The 24,404-nt window shown below is 56.3% G+C and overlaps 4 protein-coding genes across 19 annotated transcripts in view; 1 reads left to right on the top strand and 3 right to left on the bottom strand.

Annotated features, from left to right (window-relative positions):
* MAD1L1 (mitotic arrest deficient 1 like 1) overlaps positions 1-5,195 on the bottom strand; it is a 345,798-nt gene extending 340,603 nt beyond the window's left edge. For 2 of the 3 annotated variants that reach the window (XM_072753315.1, XM_072753316.1), the window contains exons 1-2: positions 4,884-5,195; positions 2,838-3,000 (exon numbers count right to left, since the gene is read on the bottom strand). In XM_072753315.1, the coding sequence (XP_072609416.1) occupies positions 2,838-2,987 (150 nt within the window). In that variant the 5' untranslated portion in view covers positions 2,988-3,000; positions 4,884-5,195. The remainder of the gene's footprint in view (positions 1-2,837; positions 3,001-4,883) is intronic. The other variant, XM_026011310.2, reaches the window with a different exon arrangement.
* A 1,196-nt stretch (positions 5,196-6,391) lies between these two features.
* MRM2 (mitochondrial rRNA methyltransferase 2) lies at positions 6,392-12,459 on the bottom strand. The gene is made up of 3 exons (XM_026011314.2): positions 12,392-12,459; positions 9,705-9,994; positions 6,392-7,571 (listed from the first exon to the last, which is right to left on the bottom strand). Exons 1-3 carry the CDS (start codon positions 12,397-12,399, stop codon positions 7,129-7,131), a joined length of 741 nt encoding a protein of 246 aa, XP_025867099.1. The 5' UTR covers positions 12,400-12,459; the 3' UTR covers positions 6,392-7,128.
* A 1-nt stretch (position 12,460) lies between these two features.
* On the top strand, positions 12,461-20,404 carry NUDT1 (nudix hydrolase 1). Its single transcript, XM_026011317.2, has 4 exons — positions 12,461-12,554; positions 15,030-15,196; positions 19,720-19,865; positions 20,097-20,404. The coding sequence occupies exons 2-4, from the start codon at positions 15,045-15,047 to the stop codon at positions 20,267-20,269; spliced, it is 471 nt and encodes a 156-aa protein (XP_025867102.1). The 5' UTR covers positions 12,461-12,554; positions 15,030-15,044; the 3' UTR covers positions 20,270-20,404.
* A 327-nt stretch (positions 20,405-20,731) lies between these two features.
* Positions 20,732-24,404, bottom strand: part of SNX8 (sorting nexin 8) — a 42,177-nt gene continuing 38,504 nt past the window's right edge. For all 14 annotated transcript variants that reach the window (XM_072753305.1, XM_072753314.1, XM_072753302.1 and 11 more), the window contains one exon: positions 20,732-23,373. In XM_072753305.1, coding sequence (XP_072609406.1) covers positions 23,263-23,373 — 111 coding nt within the window. In that variant the 3' untranslated portion in view covers positions 20,732-23,262. The remainder of the gene's footprint in view (positions 23,374-24,404) is intronic.

Raw genomic sequence — 24,404 nt, 5'->3', positions numbered from 1 at the left:
TGTAGCAAATTACCACCAACTTAGCAGCTAAAATCCCATAGTAGTGGCCAGGTTCTGGGGGCAGGCCAGGCACCCACAGGTTGTCTGATCAGGATCTTATAGGCTCAAATCAACACTCGGATCAAGCTCCAAACTCATCTGGGCCTCAGGATCCTCTTCCACACTCTCATGGCTGGAGGACATGCTATTAGTCTTGCACTGCTGTCACCTCCTAGAACCCGCCCACATGCCTTGCCATGTGGCCCTCTCCACCTCCAAAGCCAACAAGGGACAATCCCCCATATGCAGAATCCTTCTCCTGCTCTATGTGGCTGATTGCTCTGTCTGACCTAGCCACCTAGGTTCAAAAGGCTCATCTGAGAGGTCAGGCCCACCATCCTGAGGTCGACTGATTTCAGTTCTTAATTATGTTGGCAGAATCCTGCTACCACAAAACCTCGTTGGTATTTAAGTGGGAGAAAGTGTGGTCCACCAGGGGCCAGGGATTGGCAAGCCATCTCAGAAGTCTGCCTACCACAGAAGGTAGGTACATAAAGGTGGGGTCAAGCCTTGAAGGCCCTCAGAAGACCCACGAAACAGTTTCACAGAACCACTGACTGTGTCAGGGCCTCGTCCTCACCCGGACTGGAGCTTGACTATTCCAGGAATGGCTGGCAACACAGCAGCTTGCAAGCACTAAAAAGAAATGCAGAACCTCAGGCTGCACTCCAGAGATGCCCAATCAGAATCGCCCTTTTACACAGTCTCAGGGTTTCAGAGGCATAAAGTCTGAGAAGCACTGGGCTACAACAAGTGGTTGTCAGTTCCACCAGGGACACTTGGCGACATCTGGAGACACCGCTGTCAAAAGAGGGAGTGGTAGCATGTGTTTGCTACTGGCATCTAGTGGGCAGAGGCCAGGGATGTCCCTTAACATCCCACAAGGCTGTGGCCCTGCAAAACAAAGAATTATCCAGCCCAAAATGTCAGCAGAACCACAGATGAGAAATCCCAGACCAGAAGAAAGGCATCTTCTCTACCCCCCACCCCACCCACACACTCTTTGAGGGCCTAGATCCACCCTTTGTTTACTCCTCTGACATTTCCTCTCGTTTCAGTTCACGAAGGTTAAAGTGTGGGGGTTCCAAAACCACCCTCCATCAAACTCACTGGCCTTCCCAGTCTCTGCCTGCAGATAAGGCCCAGCCCCTCCAAAGGACGGCACCCCCAGCTCTCATGGGCACTACCGCCCAGTGAGCAGGAGCCCAGAGAAAGGTATCTATGGCCACATCTTCCTGGTACACCAACTGCATTTGAAGGAAAGTAACTGAAACATGTTTGTATCAAATCAACACTGACATGTAGCAGAACAGACTGCAAACAATTTCCCACAGAAACTGGAGCTTAAAAAAAGGGCAGGGGATGGGGATCCCTGGGTAGCTCAGCGATTTGGCACCTGCCTTCGGCCTAGGGCGTGATCCCGGAGTCCCAGGATGGAGTCCCACATCGGGCTCCCTGCATGGAACCTGCTTCTCCCTCTGCCTGTGTCTCTGTCTCTCTCTCTCTGTCTCTCATGAATAAATAAATAAAATCTTTTTAAAAAGGGGGGGAGGCAGAGGGGTAGGGGGAGGACTGCTAAGCAAAAATTTCCAGACTCTCCAGACCTCTAAGTTCTTAGTTCCCTCACCTGCCATTTGGGGGTAGCTTGGTAGGGCACAAAACCGCTAAGTCCTGGCACACCACAGGACCAGGTCAGGGCCCTCGCAGGTCCTCCAGCTACAAGACTCTAATCAGCTTAGTCTGACTTGGGATCCCCCAAACTGAGGAGGCCCTCAATATCACTAGCTTAGTGAGAACTTGGCTTCAGAAGTTCCATAGTTCTGAAAAATTAGCCCAAAGTTCCTGGACATTTGCATCAACGAAATTGTAACACTTTTTTAGACCAAAGTTGCCAACTTATTTTACCAGTGAGCAAGAATCAAAAACAAAACAAAACAAAACAAAAACAAAAACAAAAACCACCATCATTTCCAAAAAAGTGCTTTACTGGCAAAAAACAAACATTAAAAAAACAATTTCAGAATAAAAAAGTCTTTGCCAAAAAATGGTAGTGAGCAACTCAGCCCACTAAAAAAACAAAAAATATTTGAACATTCAGCAAATGAATGCATAAAAATACAGTAGCATTTCTCTTACCAAATGTTGCCTGGGGCTCCTCAGGGATCCCAGGGCCACAGGACACCACTGGCTCTGTCACAGGCCATTACCAAAAACTAGCTCCAGCTGCACAAGCAGGGGACTGCTGCCTGATGTGGCGGCAGTGCACAGTGGCAGGGGCCAGGCTGCAGACAGCACCTCCTCCTCACGTGGACCCAGTGACCCCTGCCCCCATGAGACTGACCCTACAACTCTGTGGAACCTCAAGTCCTCCAGGAGACCTTCATGGTCAATAGTAAGTGTTGCTAAGAACGTGAAATGAGGGACTCCTGGGTGGCTCAGCAGTTGAGTGCCTGCCTTCAGCTCGGGTCGTGATCCCGGAGTCCCAGGATCGAGTCCCCATCTCCCTCTGCCTATGTCTCTGCCTCTCTCATGAATAAATATTAAAAAGAAAAAACAAGTGAAATGAAGTGAAGTAAGACTTCTTATAGGAAAACTGTAAAAGCCACATCATGGCAGACTAAAGCCAAAATCTGCAAATGGGTCCCCAAAATCAGAGACCATGACACACCCAATCTTTCTCTTTACCTGGAGAGCCCTCTGCACACAGGGCACTCACCTGGACTACTTGCAACTGGAAAAGGAACTGTCAAGGGCACACATGTTCCACCCGAGACCCCTTCACGCTACACAGCACTCACCTGCATGCTCTGCTGGTACTGCATCTGCAGAGAACCTTGGGCAGGGGTGGAAGCATCCAGTCCAGATCCTGCCTCCACCCGCTGGGAAATGAAGTTGTTCAGAGACCTCAGGGTGGACAGCACAGTGGTGTTTTCCATCAGGTCATCCATGGCCACTTCGCTTCTGGAGGAAAACAGGGAGGGGTGACGGTGAGCCTTTGCAGGCACCATTTGCTCTACCAGAGGTCTAGGCAGGGGCACTTCTGGGTGGCCCCACTCTCCCAATGCTCCCTCAGAATCCTGACAATACTCCAGTGTCACAGCCACATTTTCGAAGTTAATTGGCAGTGTGGTCTCATCTGGAAAGTACGGTCACGAGGGTCACTTTGCGCAGTTGTTGTGAGGATGACAGCATCCATCATAAGTTGGATGCGGGGTGCCTGGTGCCATAGTTCATCACTCTGCCTATAACATCACACAGGATATCTCAGGCCACGCAACAGGAGACGAGGTCTTTCTGCACATATTTCACACACCATGAAAGTGAGGCTTCAGAAAGTTACAGAACAGGCTGGAAGCCAGATTTGTGTGGCTCTAAAGTCCGGTGTGCTCCATAAGCCAGGGCACGGGGGGCAGAGCACAAGCACCCCCCAGGCGTTGGTTAGGCATCTGCCTTCTGCTCAGGTCTTGATCCCAGGGTTCTGGAATGGAGCCTTGCAGGGTGGGCTCCCTCCTCAGCGGGGAGTCTGCTTCTCCCTCTGCCCCTCCCTGCCTTGTCCTCTCTCTCTTGCTCTCTAATAAATAATTAAAATATTAAAAAAAAAAAAAAAAGAAAAGGAAAGAAAACCAACTCCAGACCTGCATCCCCAAACCTGTACTGATGGTGGCCTCACACCTGCCAACCAGTGGGTAGGGAGCATCCCAGGTGCAGTTAACAAGCAAAGGCACCCCTTAGGTAAAAGGCCAGCTCACGCGGACTTTCCTGAGCGTTAGATTGAAAACACCTCCCCACGTTCCCCCCAGAGGAGGAAAGAAAGCAAGGAATCTTAGTTTGACTCGGAATTTCCGTTTGGGGAGAACCTTGGCCCTATGCACACAGAGCCCTCCTCTGCAGGCCATGTTTCCACCCCAGACAACACAGCTGTCCTCTCCACCTCTCAATCACACTGCATGTGAAAACATGGAGTAGAAGGTGGAACAGGACAAGCAGGCACAGAGTGCTGAGGGCTGTGGCAGATGCAGGCCCGAGCTGCACTGGACAGCAGAGGTCCACTCTAGAAAGCAAACCCTTCGAACGGGGCCATACTCTCCGACCAGTGATGGGAAGTCAAGCTGGGAAGTCCTGGTCCCGAGAGGCGCCCCTATAAGAGCTGATGCGTGTAATCCCCCGCAAGGAAGACCGCACACGCTTTCAACGGCCTGGAACGAAGTAAGGCGCTGCACTGGGGATGCGCTTAGGCAGTACTCAAACTCCGTCCTCTTCACCCAAGAGACTCCAACCCTCAACCCAACCGCGGAAACCCAAGCGCTGCAAATCACAACCCCTGGGCTGCCCTTCCTGGCCTGGGCACTACTCGGGGCTGGGGCGGGGGGCAGGCCGCCCCGCTGCAAACCCCGGCTCCCAGGCGGCTCTGCCAGACCCCAGGCGCCCGGTGGGGTCTGCCGGGTCCCGCCCCCCGGCCCCGCCCTGACCCCGCCCTGACCCCGCTCCGGCTCCGACCGCGGCCCCGCTCCCCGTCACCAGGGAAGCTGACTGGAACCCCGGCTCCGCTCCGACCCGGCTCGGACCTCGACCTCGACCCCGGCCCCGCCCTGACCCCGCTCGGACCTCGACCCCGGCCCCGCCCTGACCCCGCTCCGACCCCGGCCCCGCTCCCCGTCACCAGGGAAGCTGACTGGAACCCCGGCTCCGCTCCGACCCCGCTCCGCAACGCCGCCGCCGAAGCCGGCTCGAACTCCGGTCTGGATCCGAGGGACCGAGCGCGGCGGGGAGAGACCAGCGGGCAGGGGGCCGGGCCCGCCTCGGATATCCGCCCCCACCGGGGACCCCGGCGCCCGGCCACTCACCTCAGCCCCAGCCCCGGCAGCTCGCCGCCGCGGCCGCTCAGATCTCCCTCCTCTGCGTCCGAGCCCGCGTATCGCGAGACGTGCCGCCGCGCTCTCGCGAGACCTGGGCAGCCGACCGTGAAGCCCCGGGTCCGTGCGCCGCCCGGGTCCTGCAGCTCCGCGTGCGCCCCAGAGCCGCCCGCCCCGGGAGACCCTACTCGGACTCTCCCCAGAGGCCGGCCCGCAGGTCTGTGGGGGGGCCCGCCTCCCGCAACGGGACGGACCTCCACTGGGGCAGTAGCTCGCGCTGTATTGTGCGGAGTAGCACCGCCCAACGGTGGCCTCTTAGGGCCAAACTTTCCTGTTCTTGACAACTCCCCAAATTCTACTACAGTGTTTGTTAGCTTGAATTAGTACGTCTTTACTTTCCTCGGGATCACTGGAAAAGCAAAATACTCGGCTATCCTCCCAGGGCCCCGTGAGCTCACACAGCCTGAGACCCTCATCCAGTAACGGGGCTCTCCCTTCTGAACCTCCTCCTCCCTGAACCCCCACTCCCCGACTGAGCAGTCGGTCTGGAGGGTCTGCACTGTGCCCCGAAGGTTTGCACACACTGCCCCCCACTCAGCGTCTGGAGGGTCTGCACATACGCCCGCACCCGGAGTCTGGGGGGCCTGCATATACGCACACCCAAGGGTCTGGAGGGCCTGCACACACCACCCACCCAGTCTGGAGGGTCTGCACATACGCCCGCACCCGGAGTCTGGGGGGCCTCACACACACACACAGGGTGTCTGGAGGGTCTGCACACACCACCACAGCCTGGAGGGTCTGTGCACACCACTCCCCCACAGTCTGGAGGGTCTGCACATATCCCTCCCCCCAGGGTCTGAAGGCCCTTCCCCACCTCAGCCACCCACCCCAGGTCTGGAGGGTCTGTGCATGTGCGCGCGCGCGCACACACACACACACACACACACACACACAGGGTCTAAAGGGCCTGCATCCCCCCCATACCCTCCCAGGGTTTGGAGGGTCTGCACACACCACCCACCCAGTCTGAAGGATCTGCACATACCCACCCCCAGGATCTGGAGGGCCTGCACAACTCTCCCCACCCAGGGTCCAGAGGGTCTGCACGCACACGCACATACACACACTCACACACACACCCAAAGTCTAGAGGGCCTGCACATCTCCATGCACCCAGGGTCTGGAGGGTCTACACAGCTCCACCCACCCAGGGTCTGGAGGGCCAGCACTGTCCCACGAGGCCTGAAATAGGATGGGGACGGGGGTGCACTGGGGATAGGACAGAGGAGTCTCCAACATAAATGACTACAACCAAAAGGAAAAGGAGAAAATGGTAAATCTGGCCTCCTGCCCACTTCAGAGCACTGGACTGAGCCCTCAGGCCCTGGTGGAGATTATGGGTATCTGTCTAGGCTCTCTCCCAGCCCTATCCTTGGAATTTAATCAGCAATACGATCAATACACTCTTCTTGAGGGATGAGCACACTTCCAGGAAATGGCTTTGAAGAAACCGGATTTTATGAAAACAAACTTAAAAGCATGGAAATCTCTTAAAATCATATACTCTACATTGTTTTGTAACACTGCATTGAGTTCCTGGAAGAGAGTAAAAGGAAATAAATGGACACACTGTATGGCTGCTTGCTCTGGCCGCTGCCAGTCTTGGGAGCTCCAAAGATTACAGCAATGTGTTTCCAGCCACTATAGAAAGTACACCAACCCCCTGATAATTCATATCAAATTGCCTTCCCTAATTGAGAGGGACTCCTGCTGCTCAAGGAAAGAATTAATCCACATCATCCACCAGAGAGGTGGAAATGAATTCCAAGTTGAAAGTTCAGATTTTCATATGCTACACCATATGAGCAAAATGACAAGAAGCCTGGGTGTTGCGGTCCAGTCGGTGGCGGGGCGGCAAGGGTGGAGACCTGATAGTTGCAAGGTTATACCAAGGCCATGTGTGCCACAGGCTCCTTCCCACCATCTTCTCAGCTTTGCCTCTCCGCCTACCTCTCCTGAGGTCCTCTTCACTAATCATGTTCTAGAAACTGTTTCTGATCATACATCATGGCCAGCAAATATGGTTCTGTTGTATCTTTGTGCTTAAAACAAAGGCCCCCCACTTGTCCTGCCTGCTGCATCCTGGATCAAGACCACTCCACCCCACCCCTAGCCATACTTCAAGCAAGAGCTCAGACGACTCTGGAGTGAACAAGCCGAGAAACAGAACATCTCAGGCCTCTGCACACCCCATCCCTCTTTGGTATTGTGTGGCCAAGAGGTACACCTCCGACGACTCCTTTCTGCTGGCTCTGGGTTTTATGGTCCTGGTACTCTGGAACTGTCCTGTCAGTCTCCTCTGTAATGCAAGGCTTTGACTTCCAGCCCATGTTTTGCAGAGGAACGTGCCACCGGGGTGCAGGACATCTGCAGCCAGGTCCAGAAGGGACAAGCACAGGCGAATGAGCCTATCATGATCCAAGCTGTGGATCCCCGTGGCGTTGGGTGCCATGTCACTCAGAATCACGTCTGCTCTCCCACCAGGAAGCAGTTCCTGGATTCTCTGCAGAGTTCCCGGGTCAGTCACATCAGCAGGGCACAGGAAAGTTGCTCCTTCCAGGGGGAATATGTGAAGAAGATCTACCCCAAGCACAAAGCCAACAGGAGTGCCAGGATCTAAAAAAGACAGTTTGTATGTTATTTATTTACACCCTGAATCCCCTGAGAAATACAAATGGAAAAACAGAAATAAAAAGTCAGAACATAGGAAAAGAACAAACATGCAAAGCTATGGATGAGAGGGCTCTCCCCAGCAATATCTGTCCTGTACAAACACATGGCAGGAGTGACAGTCCTCATTCCTCATGGGAGGAATCCCAGGCTCAGAGCTCAAGCAACCTGGAGCAGGCTCAAGACTCCAACTCTGGCTTCATGTCACTTCCCGAGGCTTGCCCTTTGTGAGAGGGGGCTTATCTCTGACCTTGATACACTAGCACGTAAAGTACCTCTGGATTAAATCAACACATCCATCCTGCAGCTTCATCCAATTTCTTTCAATACAGAAACTGCTAGAAACAAGTCAAGAAATGGGGAACATAGACAGGTGGAAGACAAGGTGTAGAATCTGACCCCCTTGGCTGGGTTTGAGTGGCACCAGCTGTGCAATAAAGAAGCCAGGGTTTCACCTGGCTCCAAGAGGCCCTCCTGCCTGCAGGACAGCTGCCCCCAGATGTGCAGCTCCCCTCGTGGCCCTGGTGTCCCTATCTGCGTCCCTCCCCCACATGGAGGAGGGCCCCTGCTCTGCCAACACACGCGGGAGGACAAGGCTGCAGAGACCTGCTAGTTCAGTCTGCTCAGCAAACAAACTGTTCCATGGTGGAGTAACACGTATTCTACTTCTAACTAAATATCAGAAGTCCAGGCATTTTTGCAGAGCATGTTTTTCAAAGGAGAAAACTGCATTTTCATCCTGGAAAGGAGAATATCCCACATCTCATTTTATACACTGGCTTTTTTTCCTTCAATATCCCAAATATTATAACCTCAGGCAGGGTCCGCTGGAGGCAAATGCCTTTGGGTACATTTTTGCCACTTCTGGGAGGAAAAAAAACTCAGTCATCTTATCCAAACTCTTTGCTTCTTCCACTTCCTCGTTCTGAAGAACAATTACAATGCCAGGAAGCATTAAAATCACTCATTAGGTCTGCAGACAGGCTCAGTGATAGGAAAAGGAGCTGAAGTCTCTGACACAAATTCCTTCACTTAGGCAGTATTTGTTGAGCTAAAAACATTTTTTCCGCCTGTTCTAGAGTTCCTGGAGGTATCCCACCCATAATAACAAGGCTGATTCTTAGTCATGAACCCCCAGGGAGCAGCAGTCCCCAGTCTGCGCTTTCAGCAGGTCAGCAAGCTCCTTTGAACCTCATTTTTCACTAGGACTACTGCCACAGCGTCCTCCCTCTAGGTGTCAGAGAGGTCCTCGTGAATCGGCATATTTCATATAGTGCCAGGGACTGTGGTACCCTCAGATTTTATGGCATCAGAGAAGGGGGAGGGATGCTCATCACAGCGTGGCAGACCCTAGCAATAGACCTGAGAGCAACACTGGTGCCCATGAGAAGGAGACCAGCTGTACAGCACAGGACAGCTGCCATCTGGAGTTCTGCACAAGCATTTAAAAGGACAATATAGGTTTCTAAATTGAGGGTACTGGTTACCCTGTTGATTAATTGGGGGAACGATCTTCATATAGAAAACCTTTGACAAGATCATAAAATATAAGATGGCAAAAGCTGAGTCCCTCAGATTGAACAAGAGGGGAGAAGCCAGAGCCCCAGCACGGGTGTTCCGGGAAGCAGACCTAGTGGGGCCTTGGGAAGACCAGAGCTTCAAGGACCAGGAGCCAGAAACCTCGGATTGGGACAGATCTGCTGTCATGGACAGATGTCAATATATTAGTAAGTGAAAAAGAAAACACAGCTCTATGAAGGCTCCAAAGCAGCAGGAAGAATGTAGATGTAGAATACTATCTTTAAAAAAAAAAGAACAAAAAAACACATATATACTTACGCAAGAATTCTCGAAGGGCACATGGCAACACATTGACGTACATATGGACATGGTACAATCTGAGGTACTCTAAATCTATGCCTTTCTACTGTGGCTGTCATTTTGAAAACATCAATGTCCTTCTTTTAGCCTTCCTACCACTAAACAAGCAACTCAGAAGGAGGTGTCCTCACCAAGTGAATCTCCTGGTAGAGGGCAGCTGGCTTGCACCTCCAGACCCAAGGTGGTCAGAGGCCCTACCTGTGCCTGCAGCGTTAACTCTCTGCACAGCCACCTGGCTCCATGCCCCAGGGGCCGCCCCGCAGTCTAACACTCGGAGACCAGGCCGCAGGATCCGGTGCCTCGCATCCATCTCCAGGAGCTTGAAGGCACTTCGGCACCGATAACTCTCCACTTTTGCTGCCTTCACATATGGGTCCTTCAAATGCCGCATCAGCCACAGGTGTTCAGCACCGGTCCGACCCTTGTAGTAACTCCCAGCTGTGTGAAACCTCTGACACTGCAGGGACGCATGTAGCAGCTTCAAAGACCTGAGGGAGCAAACAGGAGCATACAGGCGGGCATCACACACATAAGTAGGCTCCCTGGTCCAGCCCATGTATTTTCAGAGACAGCGCCCAGAGACTGGAGCGGGGAGGAGACTTGGCAAGGCTACCCAGCCAGAAAGCAGGTGGAATGGGGTGAACCGAGTCCCTCCCCAAACTCGTGTGCTAATGTCCTAACCCCAGGTATCTCAAAATAGGACTGGTAATATTAGGTAATTCAGGGGCTCAGTTGGTAAAGCATCTGCCTTTAGCTCGGGGCATGATCTCAGGGTCTTGGGATCGAGCCCCCTGTCAAGCTCCCCGTTCAGCAGAGAGTCTGCTTCTCCCTTTCCCTCAACCTGTTCCTCCCCCTTCTCGTGCTGGCTCAAGGTCTCACTCAAATGAATAAAAAAAATTTTTTTTAAATAATATAAGATAGAGAAGTAATTCATTTAAAATGAGGCTATATGGGTGGGCCCAAATCCAGTATGACTGGTATCTTCCTAAGAGAAAGTTAGGACACAGGGACACAGGACCAACCACAGGAGGGGGAGCGGGGAAGACACAGGGAGAAGCCAGCCATCTACAGGCCAAGGAGAAGGGCCTCAGGAGATACCAGTCCAGCCCACACGTTGGCCTGGGGCTGCAGCCCCCTGCTGTGTGAGGGCAGTGAGACAGAAGTTTGTGTTGTTTCAGCCACCTGGCCTGGGGGCTTTCTCCTGGGGACTTTCAAGCACAGCAGGCATTACTTCCACTCAGCTTATGAAAGTTTCCTTCAGAAGACTCAAACATCACTGATGGTCACTTTGCTTGTGTCAACCAAGGTTTTTCCAGTACCGGTTAATAGTACCATTGATACTCACAAAGGTAATATTCCTGCTCACCCACTAACTTCTCCTTGGGCTCTAGGGGACTGCGAGAGAACCCCCCAGGGACAGATCCTTGCTGTACTTAGCTCCATGGCTGCACAGGCCAACACAAGGGCCTTACCAGTCACATTGCCTCATACAACTGAACTCAACCTGTGTGAGCAGATGAAGGACAATTTCCAAGTATCTTTGGCAAAGTTAGGTTTTTAACAACTTATCCAGTACCAGAAACCCACACCCCGTATATCCCCTAACTCTCAGCACAACCCTACAAAGTAAGTTCTGTATCCATGTTTCCGATGGAAAGAACCTACCATTATCTCCACGGCTCCAAGCAAAAGCCCCTTCAACAACCAAAGCATGTTGGCAAGATCTGGGCAGGGTAATTGCAGTCACTGCCTTCAAAAGCTGAAGGGACCTCCTGGGAGGAGCACAGAACAATCCTGGGCACGAGAACCAACTCCCAAGGTTGGGGGAGGGCTGGAAACAGAGTCACACACACTGGAGACCTGCAAATTTGCACAGCTGACCTCCAGGACCCTCCCACAGCTGGGGTCCAGCCACATTGGCCAATCGTGGAAGCCCTGGTGCCAGGCCTTCAGTGCCCTTTGCAAGCTTCACCTCCACCTGCAGCACCCCTTCATCTAACCCCCTCTGCTGTCTGCAGCCCTCACCTGCAGTGCCCCCTCCACCTGCAGCACCTCTTCACCTGCCCCCTCTGCTCTCCATATCTCCTCACCTGCAGGCCCCCTCACCTGTCTCCTCCACTCTCCGCAGCCCTCCACCTCCAGGCCCCCTCACCTGTCTCCTCCACTCTCTGCACCCCCCCCTGCAGGCCCCCTCACCTGTCCCCTCCGCTCTCTGCACCCCCCCACCTGCAGGCCCCCTCACCTGCCCCCTCCGCTCTCTGCACCCCCCCACCTGCAGGCCCCCTCACCTGCCCCCTCCGCTCTCTGCACCCCCCCACCTGCAGGCCCCCTCACCTGCCCCCTCCGCTCTCTGCACCCCCCCACCTGCAGGCCCCCTCACCTGTCCCCTCCGCTCTCTGCACCCCCCCACCTGCAGGCCCCCTCACCTGCCCCCTCCGCTCTCTGCACCCCCCCACCTGCAGGCCCCCTCACCTGCCCCCTCCGCTCTCCGCAGCCCCTCACCTGCAGGCCCCCTCACCTGCCCCCTCCGCTCTCCGCAGCCCCTCACCTGCAGGCCCCCTCACCTGCCCTCTCCGCTCACCGCAGCCCCTCACCTGCAGGCCCCCTCACCTGCCCTCTCCGCTCACCGCAGCCCCCCACCTGCAGGCCCCCTCACCTGCCCCCTCCGCCCGCCCGCGCTCCTCGGAAGCGGCCCCGACTACCGGCTTCGTGTAGGAAGTCTTCCCCTAGGCACTGCGCCCGGGAAGCCCGCGTCCGCGCCCCTGTTACGCGGAGGGAAGCTGGGACGCCCCGGACCGTCCTCCCCCGCACGCTTGCAGGAGGCGCCCCGTAAGTCCCGACTAGCGCTCCTGCGCGTCCGCCTCTAGGCCCGCAGCCCCACTCACCGAGCCATGCGGACCGACTCCCTCCGGTCGCTGCGCCGGAAGTGCCGGCCTCGCTTCCGGCCGAGGCCACGCCCCCGGAAGCGGCGCCCGCGATCCGAAAGCGCGCGCGGAGCCGGGTGGTGCGGACCTGGGACGCGGGAGTCGGGCGCTGAGCCCCAGCCGGGTGAGGACGGGCCTGGGGAGCTAGGGACCTGGGAAGGGGGAGGGGGAAAGGGAGTTCCAAGGACGGGGGGACCTGGGGGGAGGGGGAGAGAGGCTGGGGGAGGGGGAAAGGGAGTTCCAAGGACGGGGGGACCTGGGGGGAGGGGGAGAGAGGCTGGGGGAGGGGGAAAGGGAGTTCCAAGGACGGGGGGACCTGGGGGGAGGGGGAGAGAGGCTGGGGGAGGGGGAAAGGGAGTTCCAAGGACGGGGGGACCTGGGGGGAGGGGGAGAGAGGCTGGGGGAGGGGGAAAGGGAGTTCCAAGGACGGGGGGACCTGGGGGGAGGGGGAGAGAGGCTGGGGGAGGGGGAAAGGGAGTTCCAAGGACGGGGGGACCTGGGGGGAGGGGGAGAGAGGCTGGGGGAGGGGGAAAGGGAGTTCCAAGGACAGGGGCACCTGGGGGGAGGGGGAGAGAGGCTGGGGGAGGGGGAAAGGGAGTTCCTAGGACAGGGGCACCTGGGGGGGAGGGGGAGAGAGGCTGGGGGAGGGGGAAAGGGAGTTCCAAGGACAGGGGCACCTGGGGGGAGGGGGAGAGAGCCTGGGGGAGGGGGAAAGGGAGTTCCAAGGACAGGGGGACCTGGGGGGAGGGGGAGAGAGGCTGGGGGAGGGGGAAAGGGAGTTCCAAGGACAGGGGGACCTGGGGGGGAGGGGGAGAGAGCCTGGGGGAGGGGGAAAAGGGAGTTCCAAGGACAGGGGGACCTGGGAAGGGGGAGGGGGAAAGGCAGTTCCAAGGACAGGGGGACCTGGGGGGGAGGGGGAGAGAGCCTGGGGGAGGGGGAAAGGGAGTTCCAAGGACAGGGGGACCTGGGGGGGAGGGGGAGAGAGCCTGGGGGAGGGGGAAAAGGGAGTTCCAAGGACAGGGGGACCTGGGAAGGGGGAGGGGGAAAGGCAGTTCCAAGGACAGGGGGACCTGGGAAGAGCAAGGGGGGAAAGGGAGTTCCAAGGACAGGGGGACCTGGGGGGGAGAGGCTGGGAGGAGGGGAGAGAGGAGGGGAGCTGCGGGAGCAGGAAGAGAGGGGGACAGGGGTGCCAAGTGAACAGAGGTCAGAGGAGATAATGGATCCAGGACCACCGGGGTCTGGCGGCCTGGGGGCTTGATGTCCAAGCCCCTGCGTGTGTAAGAGGCCTGATGCTCTTCGGAGAGGGAGTATTGTTTCTTAGTACCCTGGTAAGGGACCTGAGTGTAGGGCCCTAACAGGTAGGGCTACCCAGCCCACGGCTGCCTCCCAGCCCCTGACATTAGGTGGGCTCTCTGAGGACCCCAGCCACTTGCTCCAGCATCAGTAGGCCATCTGAACCAAACAACCATTGGACCCAAATGGGGACACTGGCTCTGCCATTTGATCTTGGGTCCGGTCCAACCCTGTTCCACCTCTCTGAGCTTCAGCCTTTTCATCTGAAAATGGAGGCAGCAAGTCTTTGCTCACAGAGTTGTTAGGTCTGTTAAATGGAATACTTTTTGAGGAGCATACAGTGAGTACTTCCTAAATGATAGCCGACGTTCCCAGTGTCCTCCCTTGGCCTATACAGTTCACTCAGGAAGCCAGGGCTTCAGGCAGGAACCTGTCAGCATCATGACAAAGTAGGCAGCATCCAGGCTCAACCCCAGAGACCTACCCTCAATACCAGGTCCCTTTTCTCAGACTCCAGAACTTCCCAGAAGGATCTCTGCTCCTGCATCTCCTCCAGTGTGGTCCCAAGGATAGAAGACATGTGTTTAGTGGGCCCCAGGCTGTGATAGGGCTGAATGAACAGGGGAATTGGTCCTGGTCCTCCACGATGTCTCTAGCAGCAGCCCAGATATCACCCTTGGAATTTGTCTTTGGACCCTGAACACCCATTCGAGCAGGAGGGGCCCTTGTGGCTCCAGGGCCAGATTCTGGAGCAGCAATGGTAATGAACAGATTATGAACTGTCACAGGGAGGGAGCCAGCCATGCTGGGTGGGCTCTCTGCCATCAGGAGCTACGCACTCCTCGGGACTAGGTCTGCTACTGCTGGGGTGCAGGAGGGGGAAGGGAGATCCCAATAAGCCAGAAGACCCCACTGATGAAAAGGCCACAGCCAGAAGCCTGAACCAAGAACCACTGGCTAAAATGCATGGTTATGTTGGTGCCTGGGGTGGACTGCCCTCCTGCTTCTGGGTACAGGCTAGAAACCGGAGCAGGAACAGCCTTGTGCTGAGGGGGGGCGGGGGGGGCAAGGGTACTATGGCATCTCCTGCCAGGGGCCTGGGTACTGGCACCACAGCATTTGGAGCACCAAGCCTCCTCCTAGCCCAGAAGCTCACTTGGTCAGTGAGGCAAGCCATGTGTGGCTGGGCTGGGAGATTGCCTTCCCTGCCTTTCCTGCCCCTTCCCATTCCACCGGGCCCCTGGCCTCCATCCACACCCCATCTGCATGCAGGTCAAACTGACCGAGCCCTCTTGCCTTCCTCAAGGGGCCCCCGGGGACCATGGGCACCTCCAGGCTCTATACCTTGGTACTAGTGCTGCAGCCTGAGCGAGTTCTCCTGGGCATGAAGAAGCGAGGCTTTGGGGCCGGCCGGTGGAATGGCTTCGGGGGTAAAGTTCAAGAAGGAGAGACCATCGAGGACGGGGCCAAAAGGTAAGGGAAGGGTAGGCCCGACTGCACAACCAGCTCCCGAAGGGATACACTGGAACTCATGATGGAGCCCTGGGGCCTCAGTTCCTTCACCTGCAGGATGGAAATAACGGGCACAGCTCCTGCCGCTGGTCCAGGGTGTGGGAAGGCAGTGAGTGCCAAGTGTGTGCTAGCTGTGCTGGGGGCACGGGCAGTGTGTTAATATTTGGGAGGCTGTGCATGTGGCTTCTAGCTAAGGGGCTGGTCAGTCACTGGGTTTCTTGGTCTATTCAGGGGAGCCGATGACAAGCGTTTCTGTCTGAGCCTTTTCTCCCTTAATCCTCAACACTACTGGCTTCCCAGGGGCAGGACACCAAGCCCAGAGAGGTCGAGCAACTTGTCTGAAATCACACAGCTCTGATTTCAAGCCCTTTGCCCTTCTTTCCCCTCATAGGCGTGTTGGATAAAATGAGGATGTGTGTGTAAATGCCACAAGGCACTACACAAACCTTCGCCACTATTGATGTTATTCAGAAGAAAGTTGGCAGGCCTAATTAAGGCTGCTTTCCCTGGGGAAGAGAACAGAGCTCCACACGCATATTAATGAGGCTTCTGGAAGGGAAGAAGGCTGCAGGCACTACAGTGGTTCTCAAGTTCAGGGTTTTTTTAAATCACAACCCACATAAGAAATGTCTACTGTCTGAGGCAGCAATGCTCTCACTACATGAAAGCGTACACTAATATATTTCCTATTCTGTGTTCCTTCTTCTCTAATCGTTAGTCACAATCCACCAAGTTGAGTTCATGGTGCACAACTGGGCTGCAGTAGCCCCCCCACCCCACCCAGTGTGAAAAGCCAAGGATGTGCCGTCCCTGGTGTGCACCTCTCCCTCGTAGACCTGTGACCCTGGAGCTGCTGCCACACTGCCGCGTGTGATCACTGGTTTTGGCAAGTGGCAGACAGTGTGACTGGTCCTGCCCCAGGAGGGCACAGCCTGGGCAGAGCCCAGTCTGCTGAGACTCGGGCATCTGGCCCTGTGAGCTGTGCCAGGGGTGGGATGGGGTACAGAAGAAGAGGCATGGAAAGTGGACACGAGCAGTGGGCGCCAGTGGTCTGCTCTGCCGGCTACCCGCAAGCCTTTGTCATCCTGAGACTGTTCATTAGGTCACTGATCTATGGAGCCCTGCTCAGTGTCAGACACGGGAACAGGTCCCCGACCCCACCCCTGCGAGGCTCCCATCTAGTCTGGCTGCCAGGTTCACGGGGACCTTGTGCAGAGAGCAGGTCTAGCAGTGATCTTATTCTCGTTGCTGTTCTGTCTCTGGGCGTTATGCCAAGATGTCCCCAGGCTCACAGATTCTTCCCCTCGGCCTCATCCAGTCTCCCGCAAGTATCCTTTCCATGGCCTGCCTCTTCGTTAGTGATACTTCGAATATACAGCTTTTTATTTACAGGCACCATTTTTACATCCTTTTAAAGAAATTTTTGCCTATTCTAAGCTTAAGAAGGCATCACCCTAAGTTTTCTTCTGGAATGTTCAGGAGCATTAAATCATCAGTCCATCTAGAATGGAGTTTGGAGTAAGATGCCAGGCACAGCATCAGGATTCATCTGTCCAGATATCTGGCTGAATAGCATTTATGGAACTGACTGTATTTCCCACCACCCTGCAGCCCCCTCTGTCATAATCACAGGCCCTTCAGAGGCATCCCACGTGCCTCTGAAGAAGCTCAGCGCAGCTGCCAGATGCCCTGCTGGGCCCTGGGGTCTGCCCTCCAAACACTTGCTTGACCACAGAGGCCACTAGTGGGGTAGTCTCCTGGCCCACGACTCGTCTCTGTCCTGACCTCACCACAGATCCCAGAACAGTCATAAAATCGGTGACCTTTTATTGTTGTCAGACTTTGAGCTGTATTATAAAGATGTTCATTATCCTCAGAGGCTTATGATTTCTCACAGTGTGAACGCCTCATCCAGGGAGCAAGACCTTGGAGGGCACTTGCTCCTGGCAGCCCTGAGCTCCTTTTTAACGCCTGGGTGTCCACACAGACCTATCGTGCCTCTACAGGCAGCATGCTTCCCCCAGAGGACACCCTCCTGTGGCCAGGGGACAATAATGTAATGGTTTCCACACTGGGAACAGAGGGCTGGGCCTTACCCTGGGGCCAAGGGTGGAAGTCCAGCCCCAGAGGCACACACCACCCGCCTGACTCAGTCCCATCACCTGGTGAGCTGCGCAGTAGCACACCGGCTCCTACGGTCTGGGGGTCAGCTCCGAGGAGCTCTCTGGGACTCCCATCTTCTCTTCCCATGGCCACTGTGATACTAGTGCCAACACTAGCGCAGTGTCGAAGATGGAGCCACAGGTCAGGACGCCCTCTGGCAGAAGAGTATTGTGCCCCTGCCCCTGTGGAGTGTAAGGGAGAGGCGAGATGGCACATTCTACTCCATCTTAGGAGCAAGCTGAGATGGGTCCCAGGGCCCCACAGACCACGATGGCTATCTAGACTTCTGACATGCGTCAGGGTGGCCTCAGCAAGGAGCCTGGCACATGCTCTATCTACTGCACTGCCCTTGTGCCCTTACAGATCGCAAAGCAGGCCACAGGTCAAGAGCTAGATTAATATAGCCTCACCTGCAGGCTTGGGGTGGCCAAATATGCATGAGTGGTCTTCCCTGGGGGGTCATGGGAAGCTTGTAGGGGGAGGTTACGGGCACTTGGGGCCCTGAAGTCTCAGAGGTTGGAGCTGTAGGTGGGTGGACAGTCCCCATCTCTCTGGCCAGCATACCTGACACCTCCAGCAAGGCCTCAGAGAACCTCAGGAGGAGTGGCTGAAGCAGAGCCCCAGGACTGCAGGGAGGCCCCCCATACCCACCCAGGCACTTGGCCGCTGTCATTCTGTTTAATGCATGACTCATCCTGTTCTCTGCCATCTGGGGAGCTGAGCATCACACATACAACCCGACACTTTCTGTCATCCCCGCTAATTATCCCAGCCTGTGAAGCGAGATTAGTGAGATTTCGTGCACTGCTGTGTATTCAGGGAAGATTAACCGAAGCTAGTCAAAACATTAAATCACTAGGTAAGGTTTTTTAAAGTGAGCCCCGCCAGCCTGCTGCCAGAGTGGGGGGAGCCTCTGTAGAGTGCCAGGACACTTAATGGCGGAGCCATCTGCACCCCCCAACTGAAAACACACATTCGTGTTTTTAGGTCAAGTCTAATTTTAATTACCCAGTCTATGAGGAAATCCTAGCTTTCCAAACCACTCAGGCCTGGTGTGCGGTGGTCACCGGCTCACGGGACTCCTCTGTGGGCCATACAGGGAGCTCAGGGTGGGTTCTGAGCTAGGGAAGGCATCTGCTGGGATCAGGCCGCTTAGACTCAACGTGTGTGTGTGTGTGTGTGTGTGTGTGTGTGTGTGTGTGTGTTTTATGAGCAAAGTGGTTTCCCTGGCTTCTCATTCCAGGCACAGGAAGCAATTATGCATTGTGTTCCTAACATAACTTGGAGATCAAAGCTAAAAAGAAAAAAACAAAACCATTCTTTACATACAACTATAAACGGTCAGGCATAATTAGAACACTTCCAGAAACAAAAATATAGGGCAGTAGGGAAGTGAGACTCTCTCAGGGAGGGACAGATAGAGCTCCACAGCTGCCACGGCCTGGGGGATCCCCAGGGTCCCTAGAGTCGCCAGCACAGAGCCTCCAGGAAATTCTGGCCCCGTGAAGGACAGTGAAGGAGCAAACTGAGCAGCAGACTAGAGGGGTCTGGGGTGCAAGTGTGAAGCTGCTCCTCACGGGGGCCTGGTGACCAGCAAGTCTGCTGCTTTCACCAACCCATAACCCACACCCGGTGGGAAACCAGCCGAGCTCCTTGAGGTGGCAGCCATTGCACCAGCTCCCTGCTGTGTCTTCCATCTTGTGAAGGGAGGCCCGAAGGAGATGGCCACGAGGGGGCGGGGGGTCACGGGCTCCATCCAGTGGTGCATCATACCTGTGCTCCGGTGGGGAGAGGGTCCCCAGGAAGAGATGATACGGCCAGACGCCCAAAGCGCCCGCCCCCTGCCATCAACAGGAGGGAAGCTGGCTGGAGGGGTGGGGTGGGGAGGGTGTCTCAGTGGAACAGACTGGAAAGCAAGCTTTCCCACTGGGGAAGAGACCATAGAAACCTGCAGTCTGGTCCTGTGCTCTCGGGAGCTCAGGTGTGAGGAAGGGGGATTCTTCAGGTTGGGGCCCCTGCATCCCGAGCTGCATTCATGGGACTGTGGCCATCCTGTGGGAAGAGCAGGTGCTGCTGCATAGAGTGGGAGGTTCTTCCCATGACCCCTGAGTAGCTGAACTGGGCCAGGCCTGGGCTGCCCTGTGGCCCACAGGCTGTACAACTGGATTGGCCCGTGTACCCTAAGCCAGAACCTCTGAGTGGAATCTGTTTTTAAATGGTCCCCAGATAACTGGCAGTTTTGTCCGAGTCGATGGGGGGAGCAGGCAGGTGCTCCGCCACCCTCCCAGCACCATGCTGTAACTCTCCCATTTGTCCCACAGGGAGCTGCGAGAGGAGAGTGGTCTGACTGTGGACACACTTCACAAGGTGGGCCAGATCATGTTTGAGTTTGTGGGTGAGCCTGAGCTGATGGACGTACACATCTTCTGCACAGACAGCGTCCAGGGGACGCCTGTGGAGAGCGATGGTGAGTCTGGGGGACTGTGCTCCCCACCCCAGTGGCCAGGTCCAGGAGGCAGGCACTGCGCCAGCACCTAGCTCTCAGCCTTGTTCTTCTGCATAGTGACAGTGACCTGGCCACAGGGACTGACCCCAAACATCTGTCCAGTTCCTCACACACCTGCCTGGTAATTCCTTAGGGATGGGTAGTCTAAACCCAGGTGGAACGTCAGTGCTCTCTCCTTTCCACCTGCTACAGAAATGCGCCCTCGGTGGTTTCAGCTGGACCAAATCCCCTTCACTGACATGTGGCCAGATGACAGCTACTGGTTTCCCCTCCTGCTCCAGAAGAAGAAATTCCATGGGTACTTCAGGTTTCAGGGTCCCAACACCATCCTGGACTATACGCTACGTGAGGTGGACAAACTATAGACGCAGTACGGTGCAGGGGACTGGCTGAGAACCACCACACTGTCACTTCACGCACTTACTGAGCCCCAAGGCGGGACTGCAGTCGGGGTGGAGTGGAGGGAGGTGGACATGAAAATAAAGATCTTTTATCTCTTCCACACTCTTCATGGGGCCCCAGCACAGCCAGCCCACCCATGTCCTCAGGAAGCCGCCAGGCCCACCTGGGGCAGAGTGGGCCAGAGGGGACAGCTGGAAGGCCAGTTACTGCCCTATGCAGTGCCATGGGCTCTTGGGGGGACCAGCGTGGGCTCAAAGATGTGTCATCCTTGCTCACCACCCCTCCACTGAGTGGAAACAGGAAAAGTCATGGCCCAGGTCTGAGACCCCGGTGTAACAGGTCAGAGGCTTACCCCAAGGGTCGGGGCAGTCTGGTCCAGATCTTTGACCACCAGGAAGGGAAGAGGCAGAGAACACACAAGTTCCTCAATTTTCATAAACAGGTTTAATCATTGTTCGTGTTTATTGATAAAAAATATTTTGGAATGTAGGCCATTTGTGAACAATTCCAGTTTCCTGGTGTAGTAGTAACTGACCCCCACAACCTTATAAAGTGCTCCACACGTGAAACTGTGTCGGTAAGAGGGGAAGGGCCTCGAGGGCAGACAGCCTGACTTCAGTATGCTGACCCCCGCGCCTGGGTCCACACCACAGCCTGCGCCTTCTGCTGTGTGTGCAGGTGACTGTGGGTGAACCTGGGCCCGGTTCCACTCTAGCCTTCCCGCAGTTGGGGAGCAGGGCTCTGTCCCCATGGTGTGAGGACCAGGCAGGCCGTGACAGACAAGGCGAGGCCCTTCCGCTCCCTGACCTGCAGCTGCGGGCAGCCTGGGCCTCCCTGGATACCACTGAGCAAAAGATCCCCGAGCCTAGGGATCCGGTGGCAGCCCAGGTGCAGGGGCTAGATCGAGGCTTTGTGTGGAACCAAAGGTGGCCTCATCTCCAGCTGAGAAATTATGGTTCTCCACCCCCAGCAAGTCTCTCCCGTCTGCTGACCTCCCTGCAGAGCCTAGGAGAGGGAGGGATGGACCAGAACGTGCTCCTCCAGGTAAGCCTCAGGAACATGGCAAGAGCTCCAGGCAAGAGCAGGTCCTGGCTTTCCGCAGAGGAACGTGGGGCCGTCAGAAAGTCCTCTTCAGAAAGCACACGAAGTCTCTGCTGACAGGGTCTCCTCTGCCCTTGGAAACCCTCCCGGCACCAGCCCTCCCACCTTAGTGCTGCTGCCCAATGTGCGTGCCCCTAGCCTGGGTGAAGCTGGGCTTGCTCCAATGTCTCCCCAGCTCTCCACTGTCCTGGGGTTGCCTGTACCTCAACGGCCACAGTCAGACTGCAGGCAGGTGAACAGCTGCTGACAAGGGGACATAACAGGAGGCTTGGAGGTCATACTTTACAGCTCAAGTGTACATGGTGCCATGGAAGCAGTCCTGTGGGGCAGCAGAGACCCACTCACAGTGCCCAAGAACCCGCTTCTCCATCAGGGGGTCAGGAGGCAAGCACAGCCCAAAAACAGGTCAGTGACCAAAACGGCCCCGACTTGCTGAGCTCTGCAGGCACGTTGCACCTTCTCGTCAGCCCAGGAAGGCACAAGCCGCAGTCATGGGCCTCAGGCTGCATGGCGCACAGCAGGCCTTCTCCCTGCACCCCCACAGCTGCTCTGCCAGCATAGACAGAACCCACATGTGGGGTGGGCCTGAGTCCCAGCCTGACACGATTGGCTGGCTGGCCCGAAAGGACACTCCCCAGACTCCGGTGTGCACTGGCTCCTGGAAGAAGCCCATTGTCTGTGGGAGTTACCCTCGGTCCTTGTGCTATGTGCGGATATGCTGGTCCAAGTCCCCCCCCCCAACATGGCACCCAGGGAGAACCCCAGGAGTCTGCACACATCCCCAGAAGGCATGAATCTCAGGAATCCTGTAGTGCAGTCAGAGCATCCTCCAGCACCACTCCAGGCCTGGGACAAAGCACCCACCCTGCCCATGTTCACACAGTAGTAGGGATTCAGAGCAGGAAGCACCCAGGCCCTAGGCCTGCAGGGACCCCAGAGCATCTAGAACAGACGCCCTTGGAGCCTGCGGGGGCAGGCTACGAGGAGGGATGTAAGGACCTTAGGTCATCTTAAAGCAGGTCAGCCACGGCAACTCAGAGGGTCCCACAGAGCCCAGCTGGACCCCACCCTCCACACCCCTGCCCGCCTCCAGGTGTGGTCTCTGAAGATGGCAGCCACTTCAGCACCTGTCACCAGGTGCTTCTGGTGACAGAAGCACCACTTCACCCTATGTCCTATACTGCAGACCACGGGGCACAGATGGGGTCAGAGCAGGAGTGGGCACACAGGGAGGGACACCAGACACTTCACCCTAGAGACCAGGCCAGGGCCCCCACAGTGCTCCCTGGGGCTCGTCCCCTGGACATCAACACCGTCTGTGTACCTAGTGACCCCTGAGTCCCCACCTCATGCACACTCACCCTGCTGCACCTGCGCCCACCCAGAGCTGCCAGCTGGCCTGCGTTCTATCAGGTACAGCCACCTCCTGTCTGACCCAAGGACAGTCTAACCCTCTGCGGGCTCAGCTGATCCAGACACACACACCCCCCCCCCCCCCGACCTCTCTAATTCCCCAGGTACCCCCTACATGTGGCCCCCAGCACCTGCTGTGTGGAAACCATCCTGCCGCCCCAACCTCTGGAAGGGAGAAAACCATTCCAGGGACCCTCAACTTCTCTCTGCCAGACCAACAGGCACAGTGTGGCGGGTGGGTGAGGTCAAAGGCAGCAGAGCAGGTGCCTGTGGCCTCCAGCTTCCGAGGACACTCAGGCCTGGGGTCATAAGGGAGCACCCAGACCCTGGCCCCATTCAGCCTGGGTGTCAGCTGCTGTCTGAAGGGAATTAAACAGGGACACGCCATTTGGAAAGAGGTTTTAGTGAGGCCGCTGGGAGCTCCCGCCCCAGACCTCTGGCACTAGTGAGGAGACACGCCGTCCTGCGGGGACCTCGACAGGGTTAGGGAGCTGTTGGGTCCAGCGAAGAGGCAGTTTAGCTTGGGCTTCAGGTCGTTCCACACTTTGCTCATCTGGAGGAGGAGAGAGGGAGCACAGCAGGATGAGAAAGGCCGTGAGCTGGCTCCATGCCCAGTGTCAGTTGTCCGTAAACCCACAAGGAGCCCTGACACAGCCCTCTGGAGGCCCTGTGTCACCTCACCCAGCACCACTGGACCAGACTTGATGACAACAGGCCTTCCCCTCCCCTGCATCTCAGACCCTTCCTCCACAGATGATGCTGAAACCAGAGGCAACAACGTGTGCCTGCATGCAGACCACCACAGGTCTGCTTGGCACAACATGTGCAGAAACACAGCCATCCAGTGGCGTCTGCCACTCTGACAACTCTGCAAACACTGGCCTTCTGGGGTGACAGCTCACAGAGCAGGACACGAATGAAGCATGTGTGACTCTGCCAGCACTCACACACCCTCCGGTTTCCCAGTTCGGGAGTGGACACCACTGGCGTGGGGAGGTCTCGTGCCCAGAGACAAGCAACAGTGGCAGAGTGAGTCCTGGGAACGCACAGACAAAGCAGAGTCGAGATCCCATGTGACAAGACCAGGAAGCTAGAAAGTGACTTCCAACAGAGAAACAAGGCCCAGGGTCACAACACCCAACCCGTGTGTCCTGCCTGGGGCTCTCCCGGCCTGGAGCCACCTGGGTCCCAGTCAAAGCACAGGTCCTAAGTCTGAGCCTCCAGGAACTGTGAATGCATGGGTCTGAGGTGGAAGTCCACTTGCACCATCCCTCTATGCATTTCTGGCATGGTGTGTTCTAGACTGTGGCGGAGCTGAGCACAGAGCTCCAGTCACAACTGCTCACCCCCCACCCCGGCTGGACAGACGACCTCCACCCGGCCCCCAAGCTGTCATCCACAACTGTTCACCTGAGCTCCTGCAACATGCTGTACACCAACAGCTCCCCAGCCGGCCAAGCAGAACTGCCAGCACCCCAGGCTGTCCCCTAGTCCACGTGGGACTCTGCACAGGCCTCCATCAGAGCAGGAGAAGCCCATTCCTCTCTGGCTCCCTGACAAGTCAGGACACTCCTCAGTCTGTAG

Source organism: Vulpes vulpes, chromosome 3, assembly GCF_048418805.1.
Source record: "Vulpes vulpes isolate BD-2025 chromosome 3, VulVul3, whole genome shotgun sequence".
Taxonomy (NCBI): domain Eukaryota; kingdom Metazoa; phylum Chordata; class Mammalia; order Carnivora; family Canidae; genus Vulpes; species Vulpes vulpes.
This window is presented reverse-complemented; position numbering and strand designations above follow the sequence as displayed.

Bases quoted from the DNA above. Each gene is read 5' to 3' on its own strand.
- MRM2 (XM_026011314.2), bottom strand. The intron at 7,572-9,704 runs GTAGGGCCTCTG...TGTCTTTTTTAG, and splicing joins AGTTAACGCTGCAGGCACAG to ATCCTGGCACTCCTGTTGGC.
- NUDT1 (XM_026011317.2), top strand. From the start codon at position 15,045: ATGGGCACCTCCAGGCTCTATACCTTGGTACTAGTGCTGCAGCCTGAG. The intron at 15,197-19,719 runs GTAAGGGAAGGG...TTTGTCCCACAG, and splicing joins ATCGAGGACGGGGCCAAAAG to GGAGCTGCGAGAGGAGAGTG. The intron at 19,866-20,096 runs GTGAGTCTGGGG...CACCTGCTACAG, and splicing joins GACGCCTGTGGAGAGCGATG to AAATGCGCCCTCGGTGGTTT.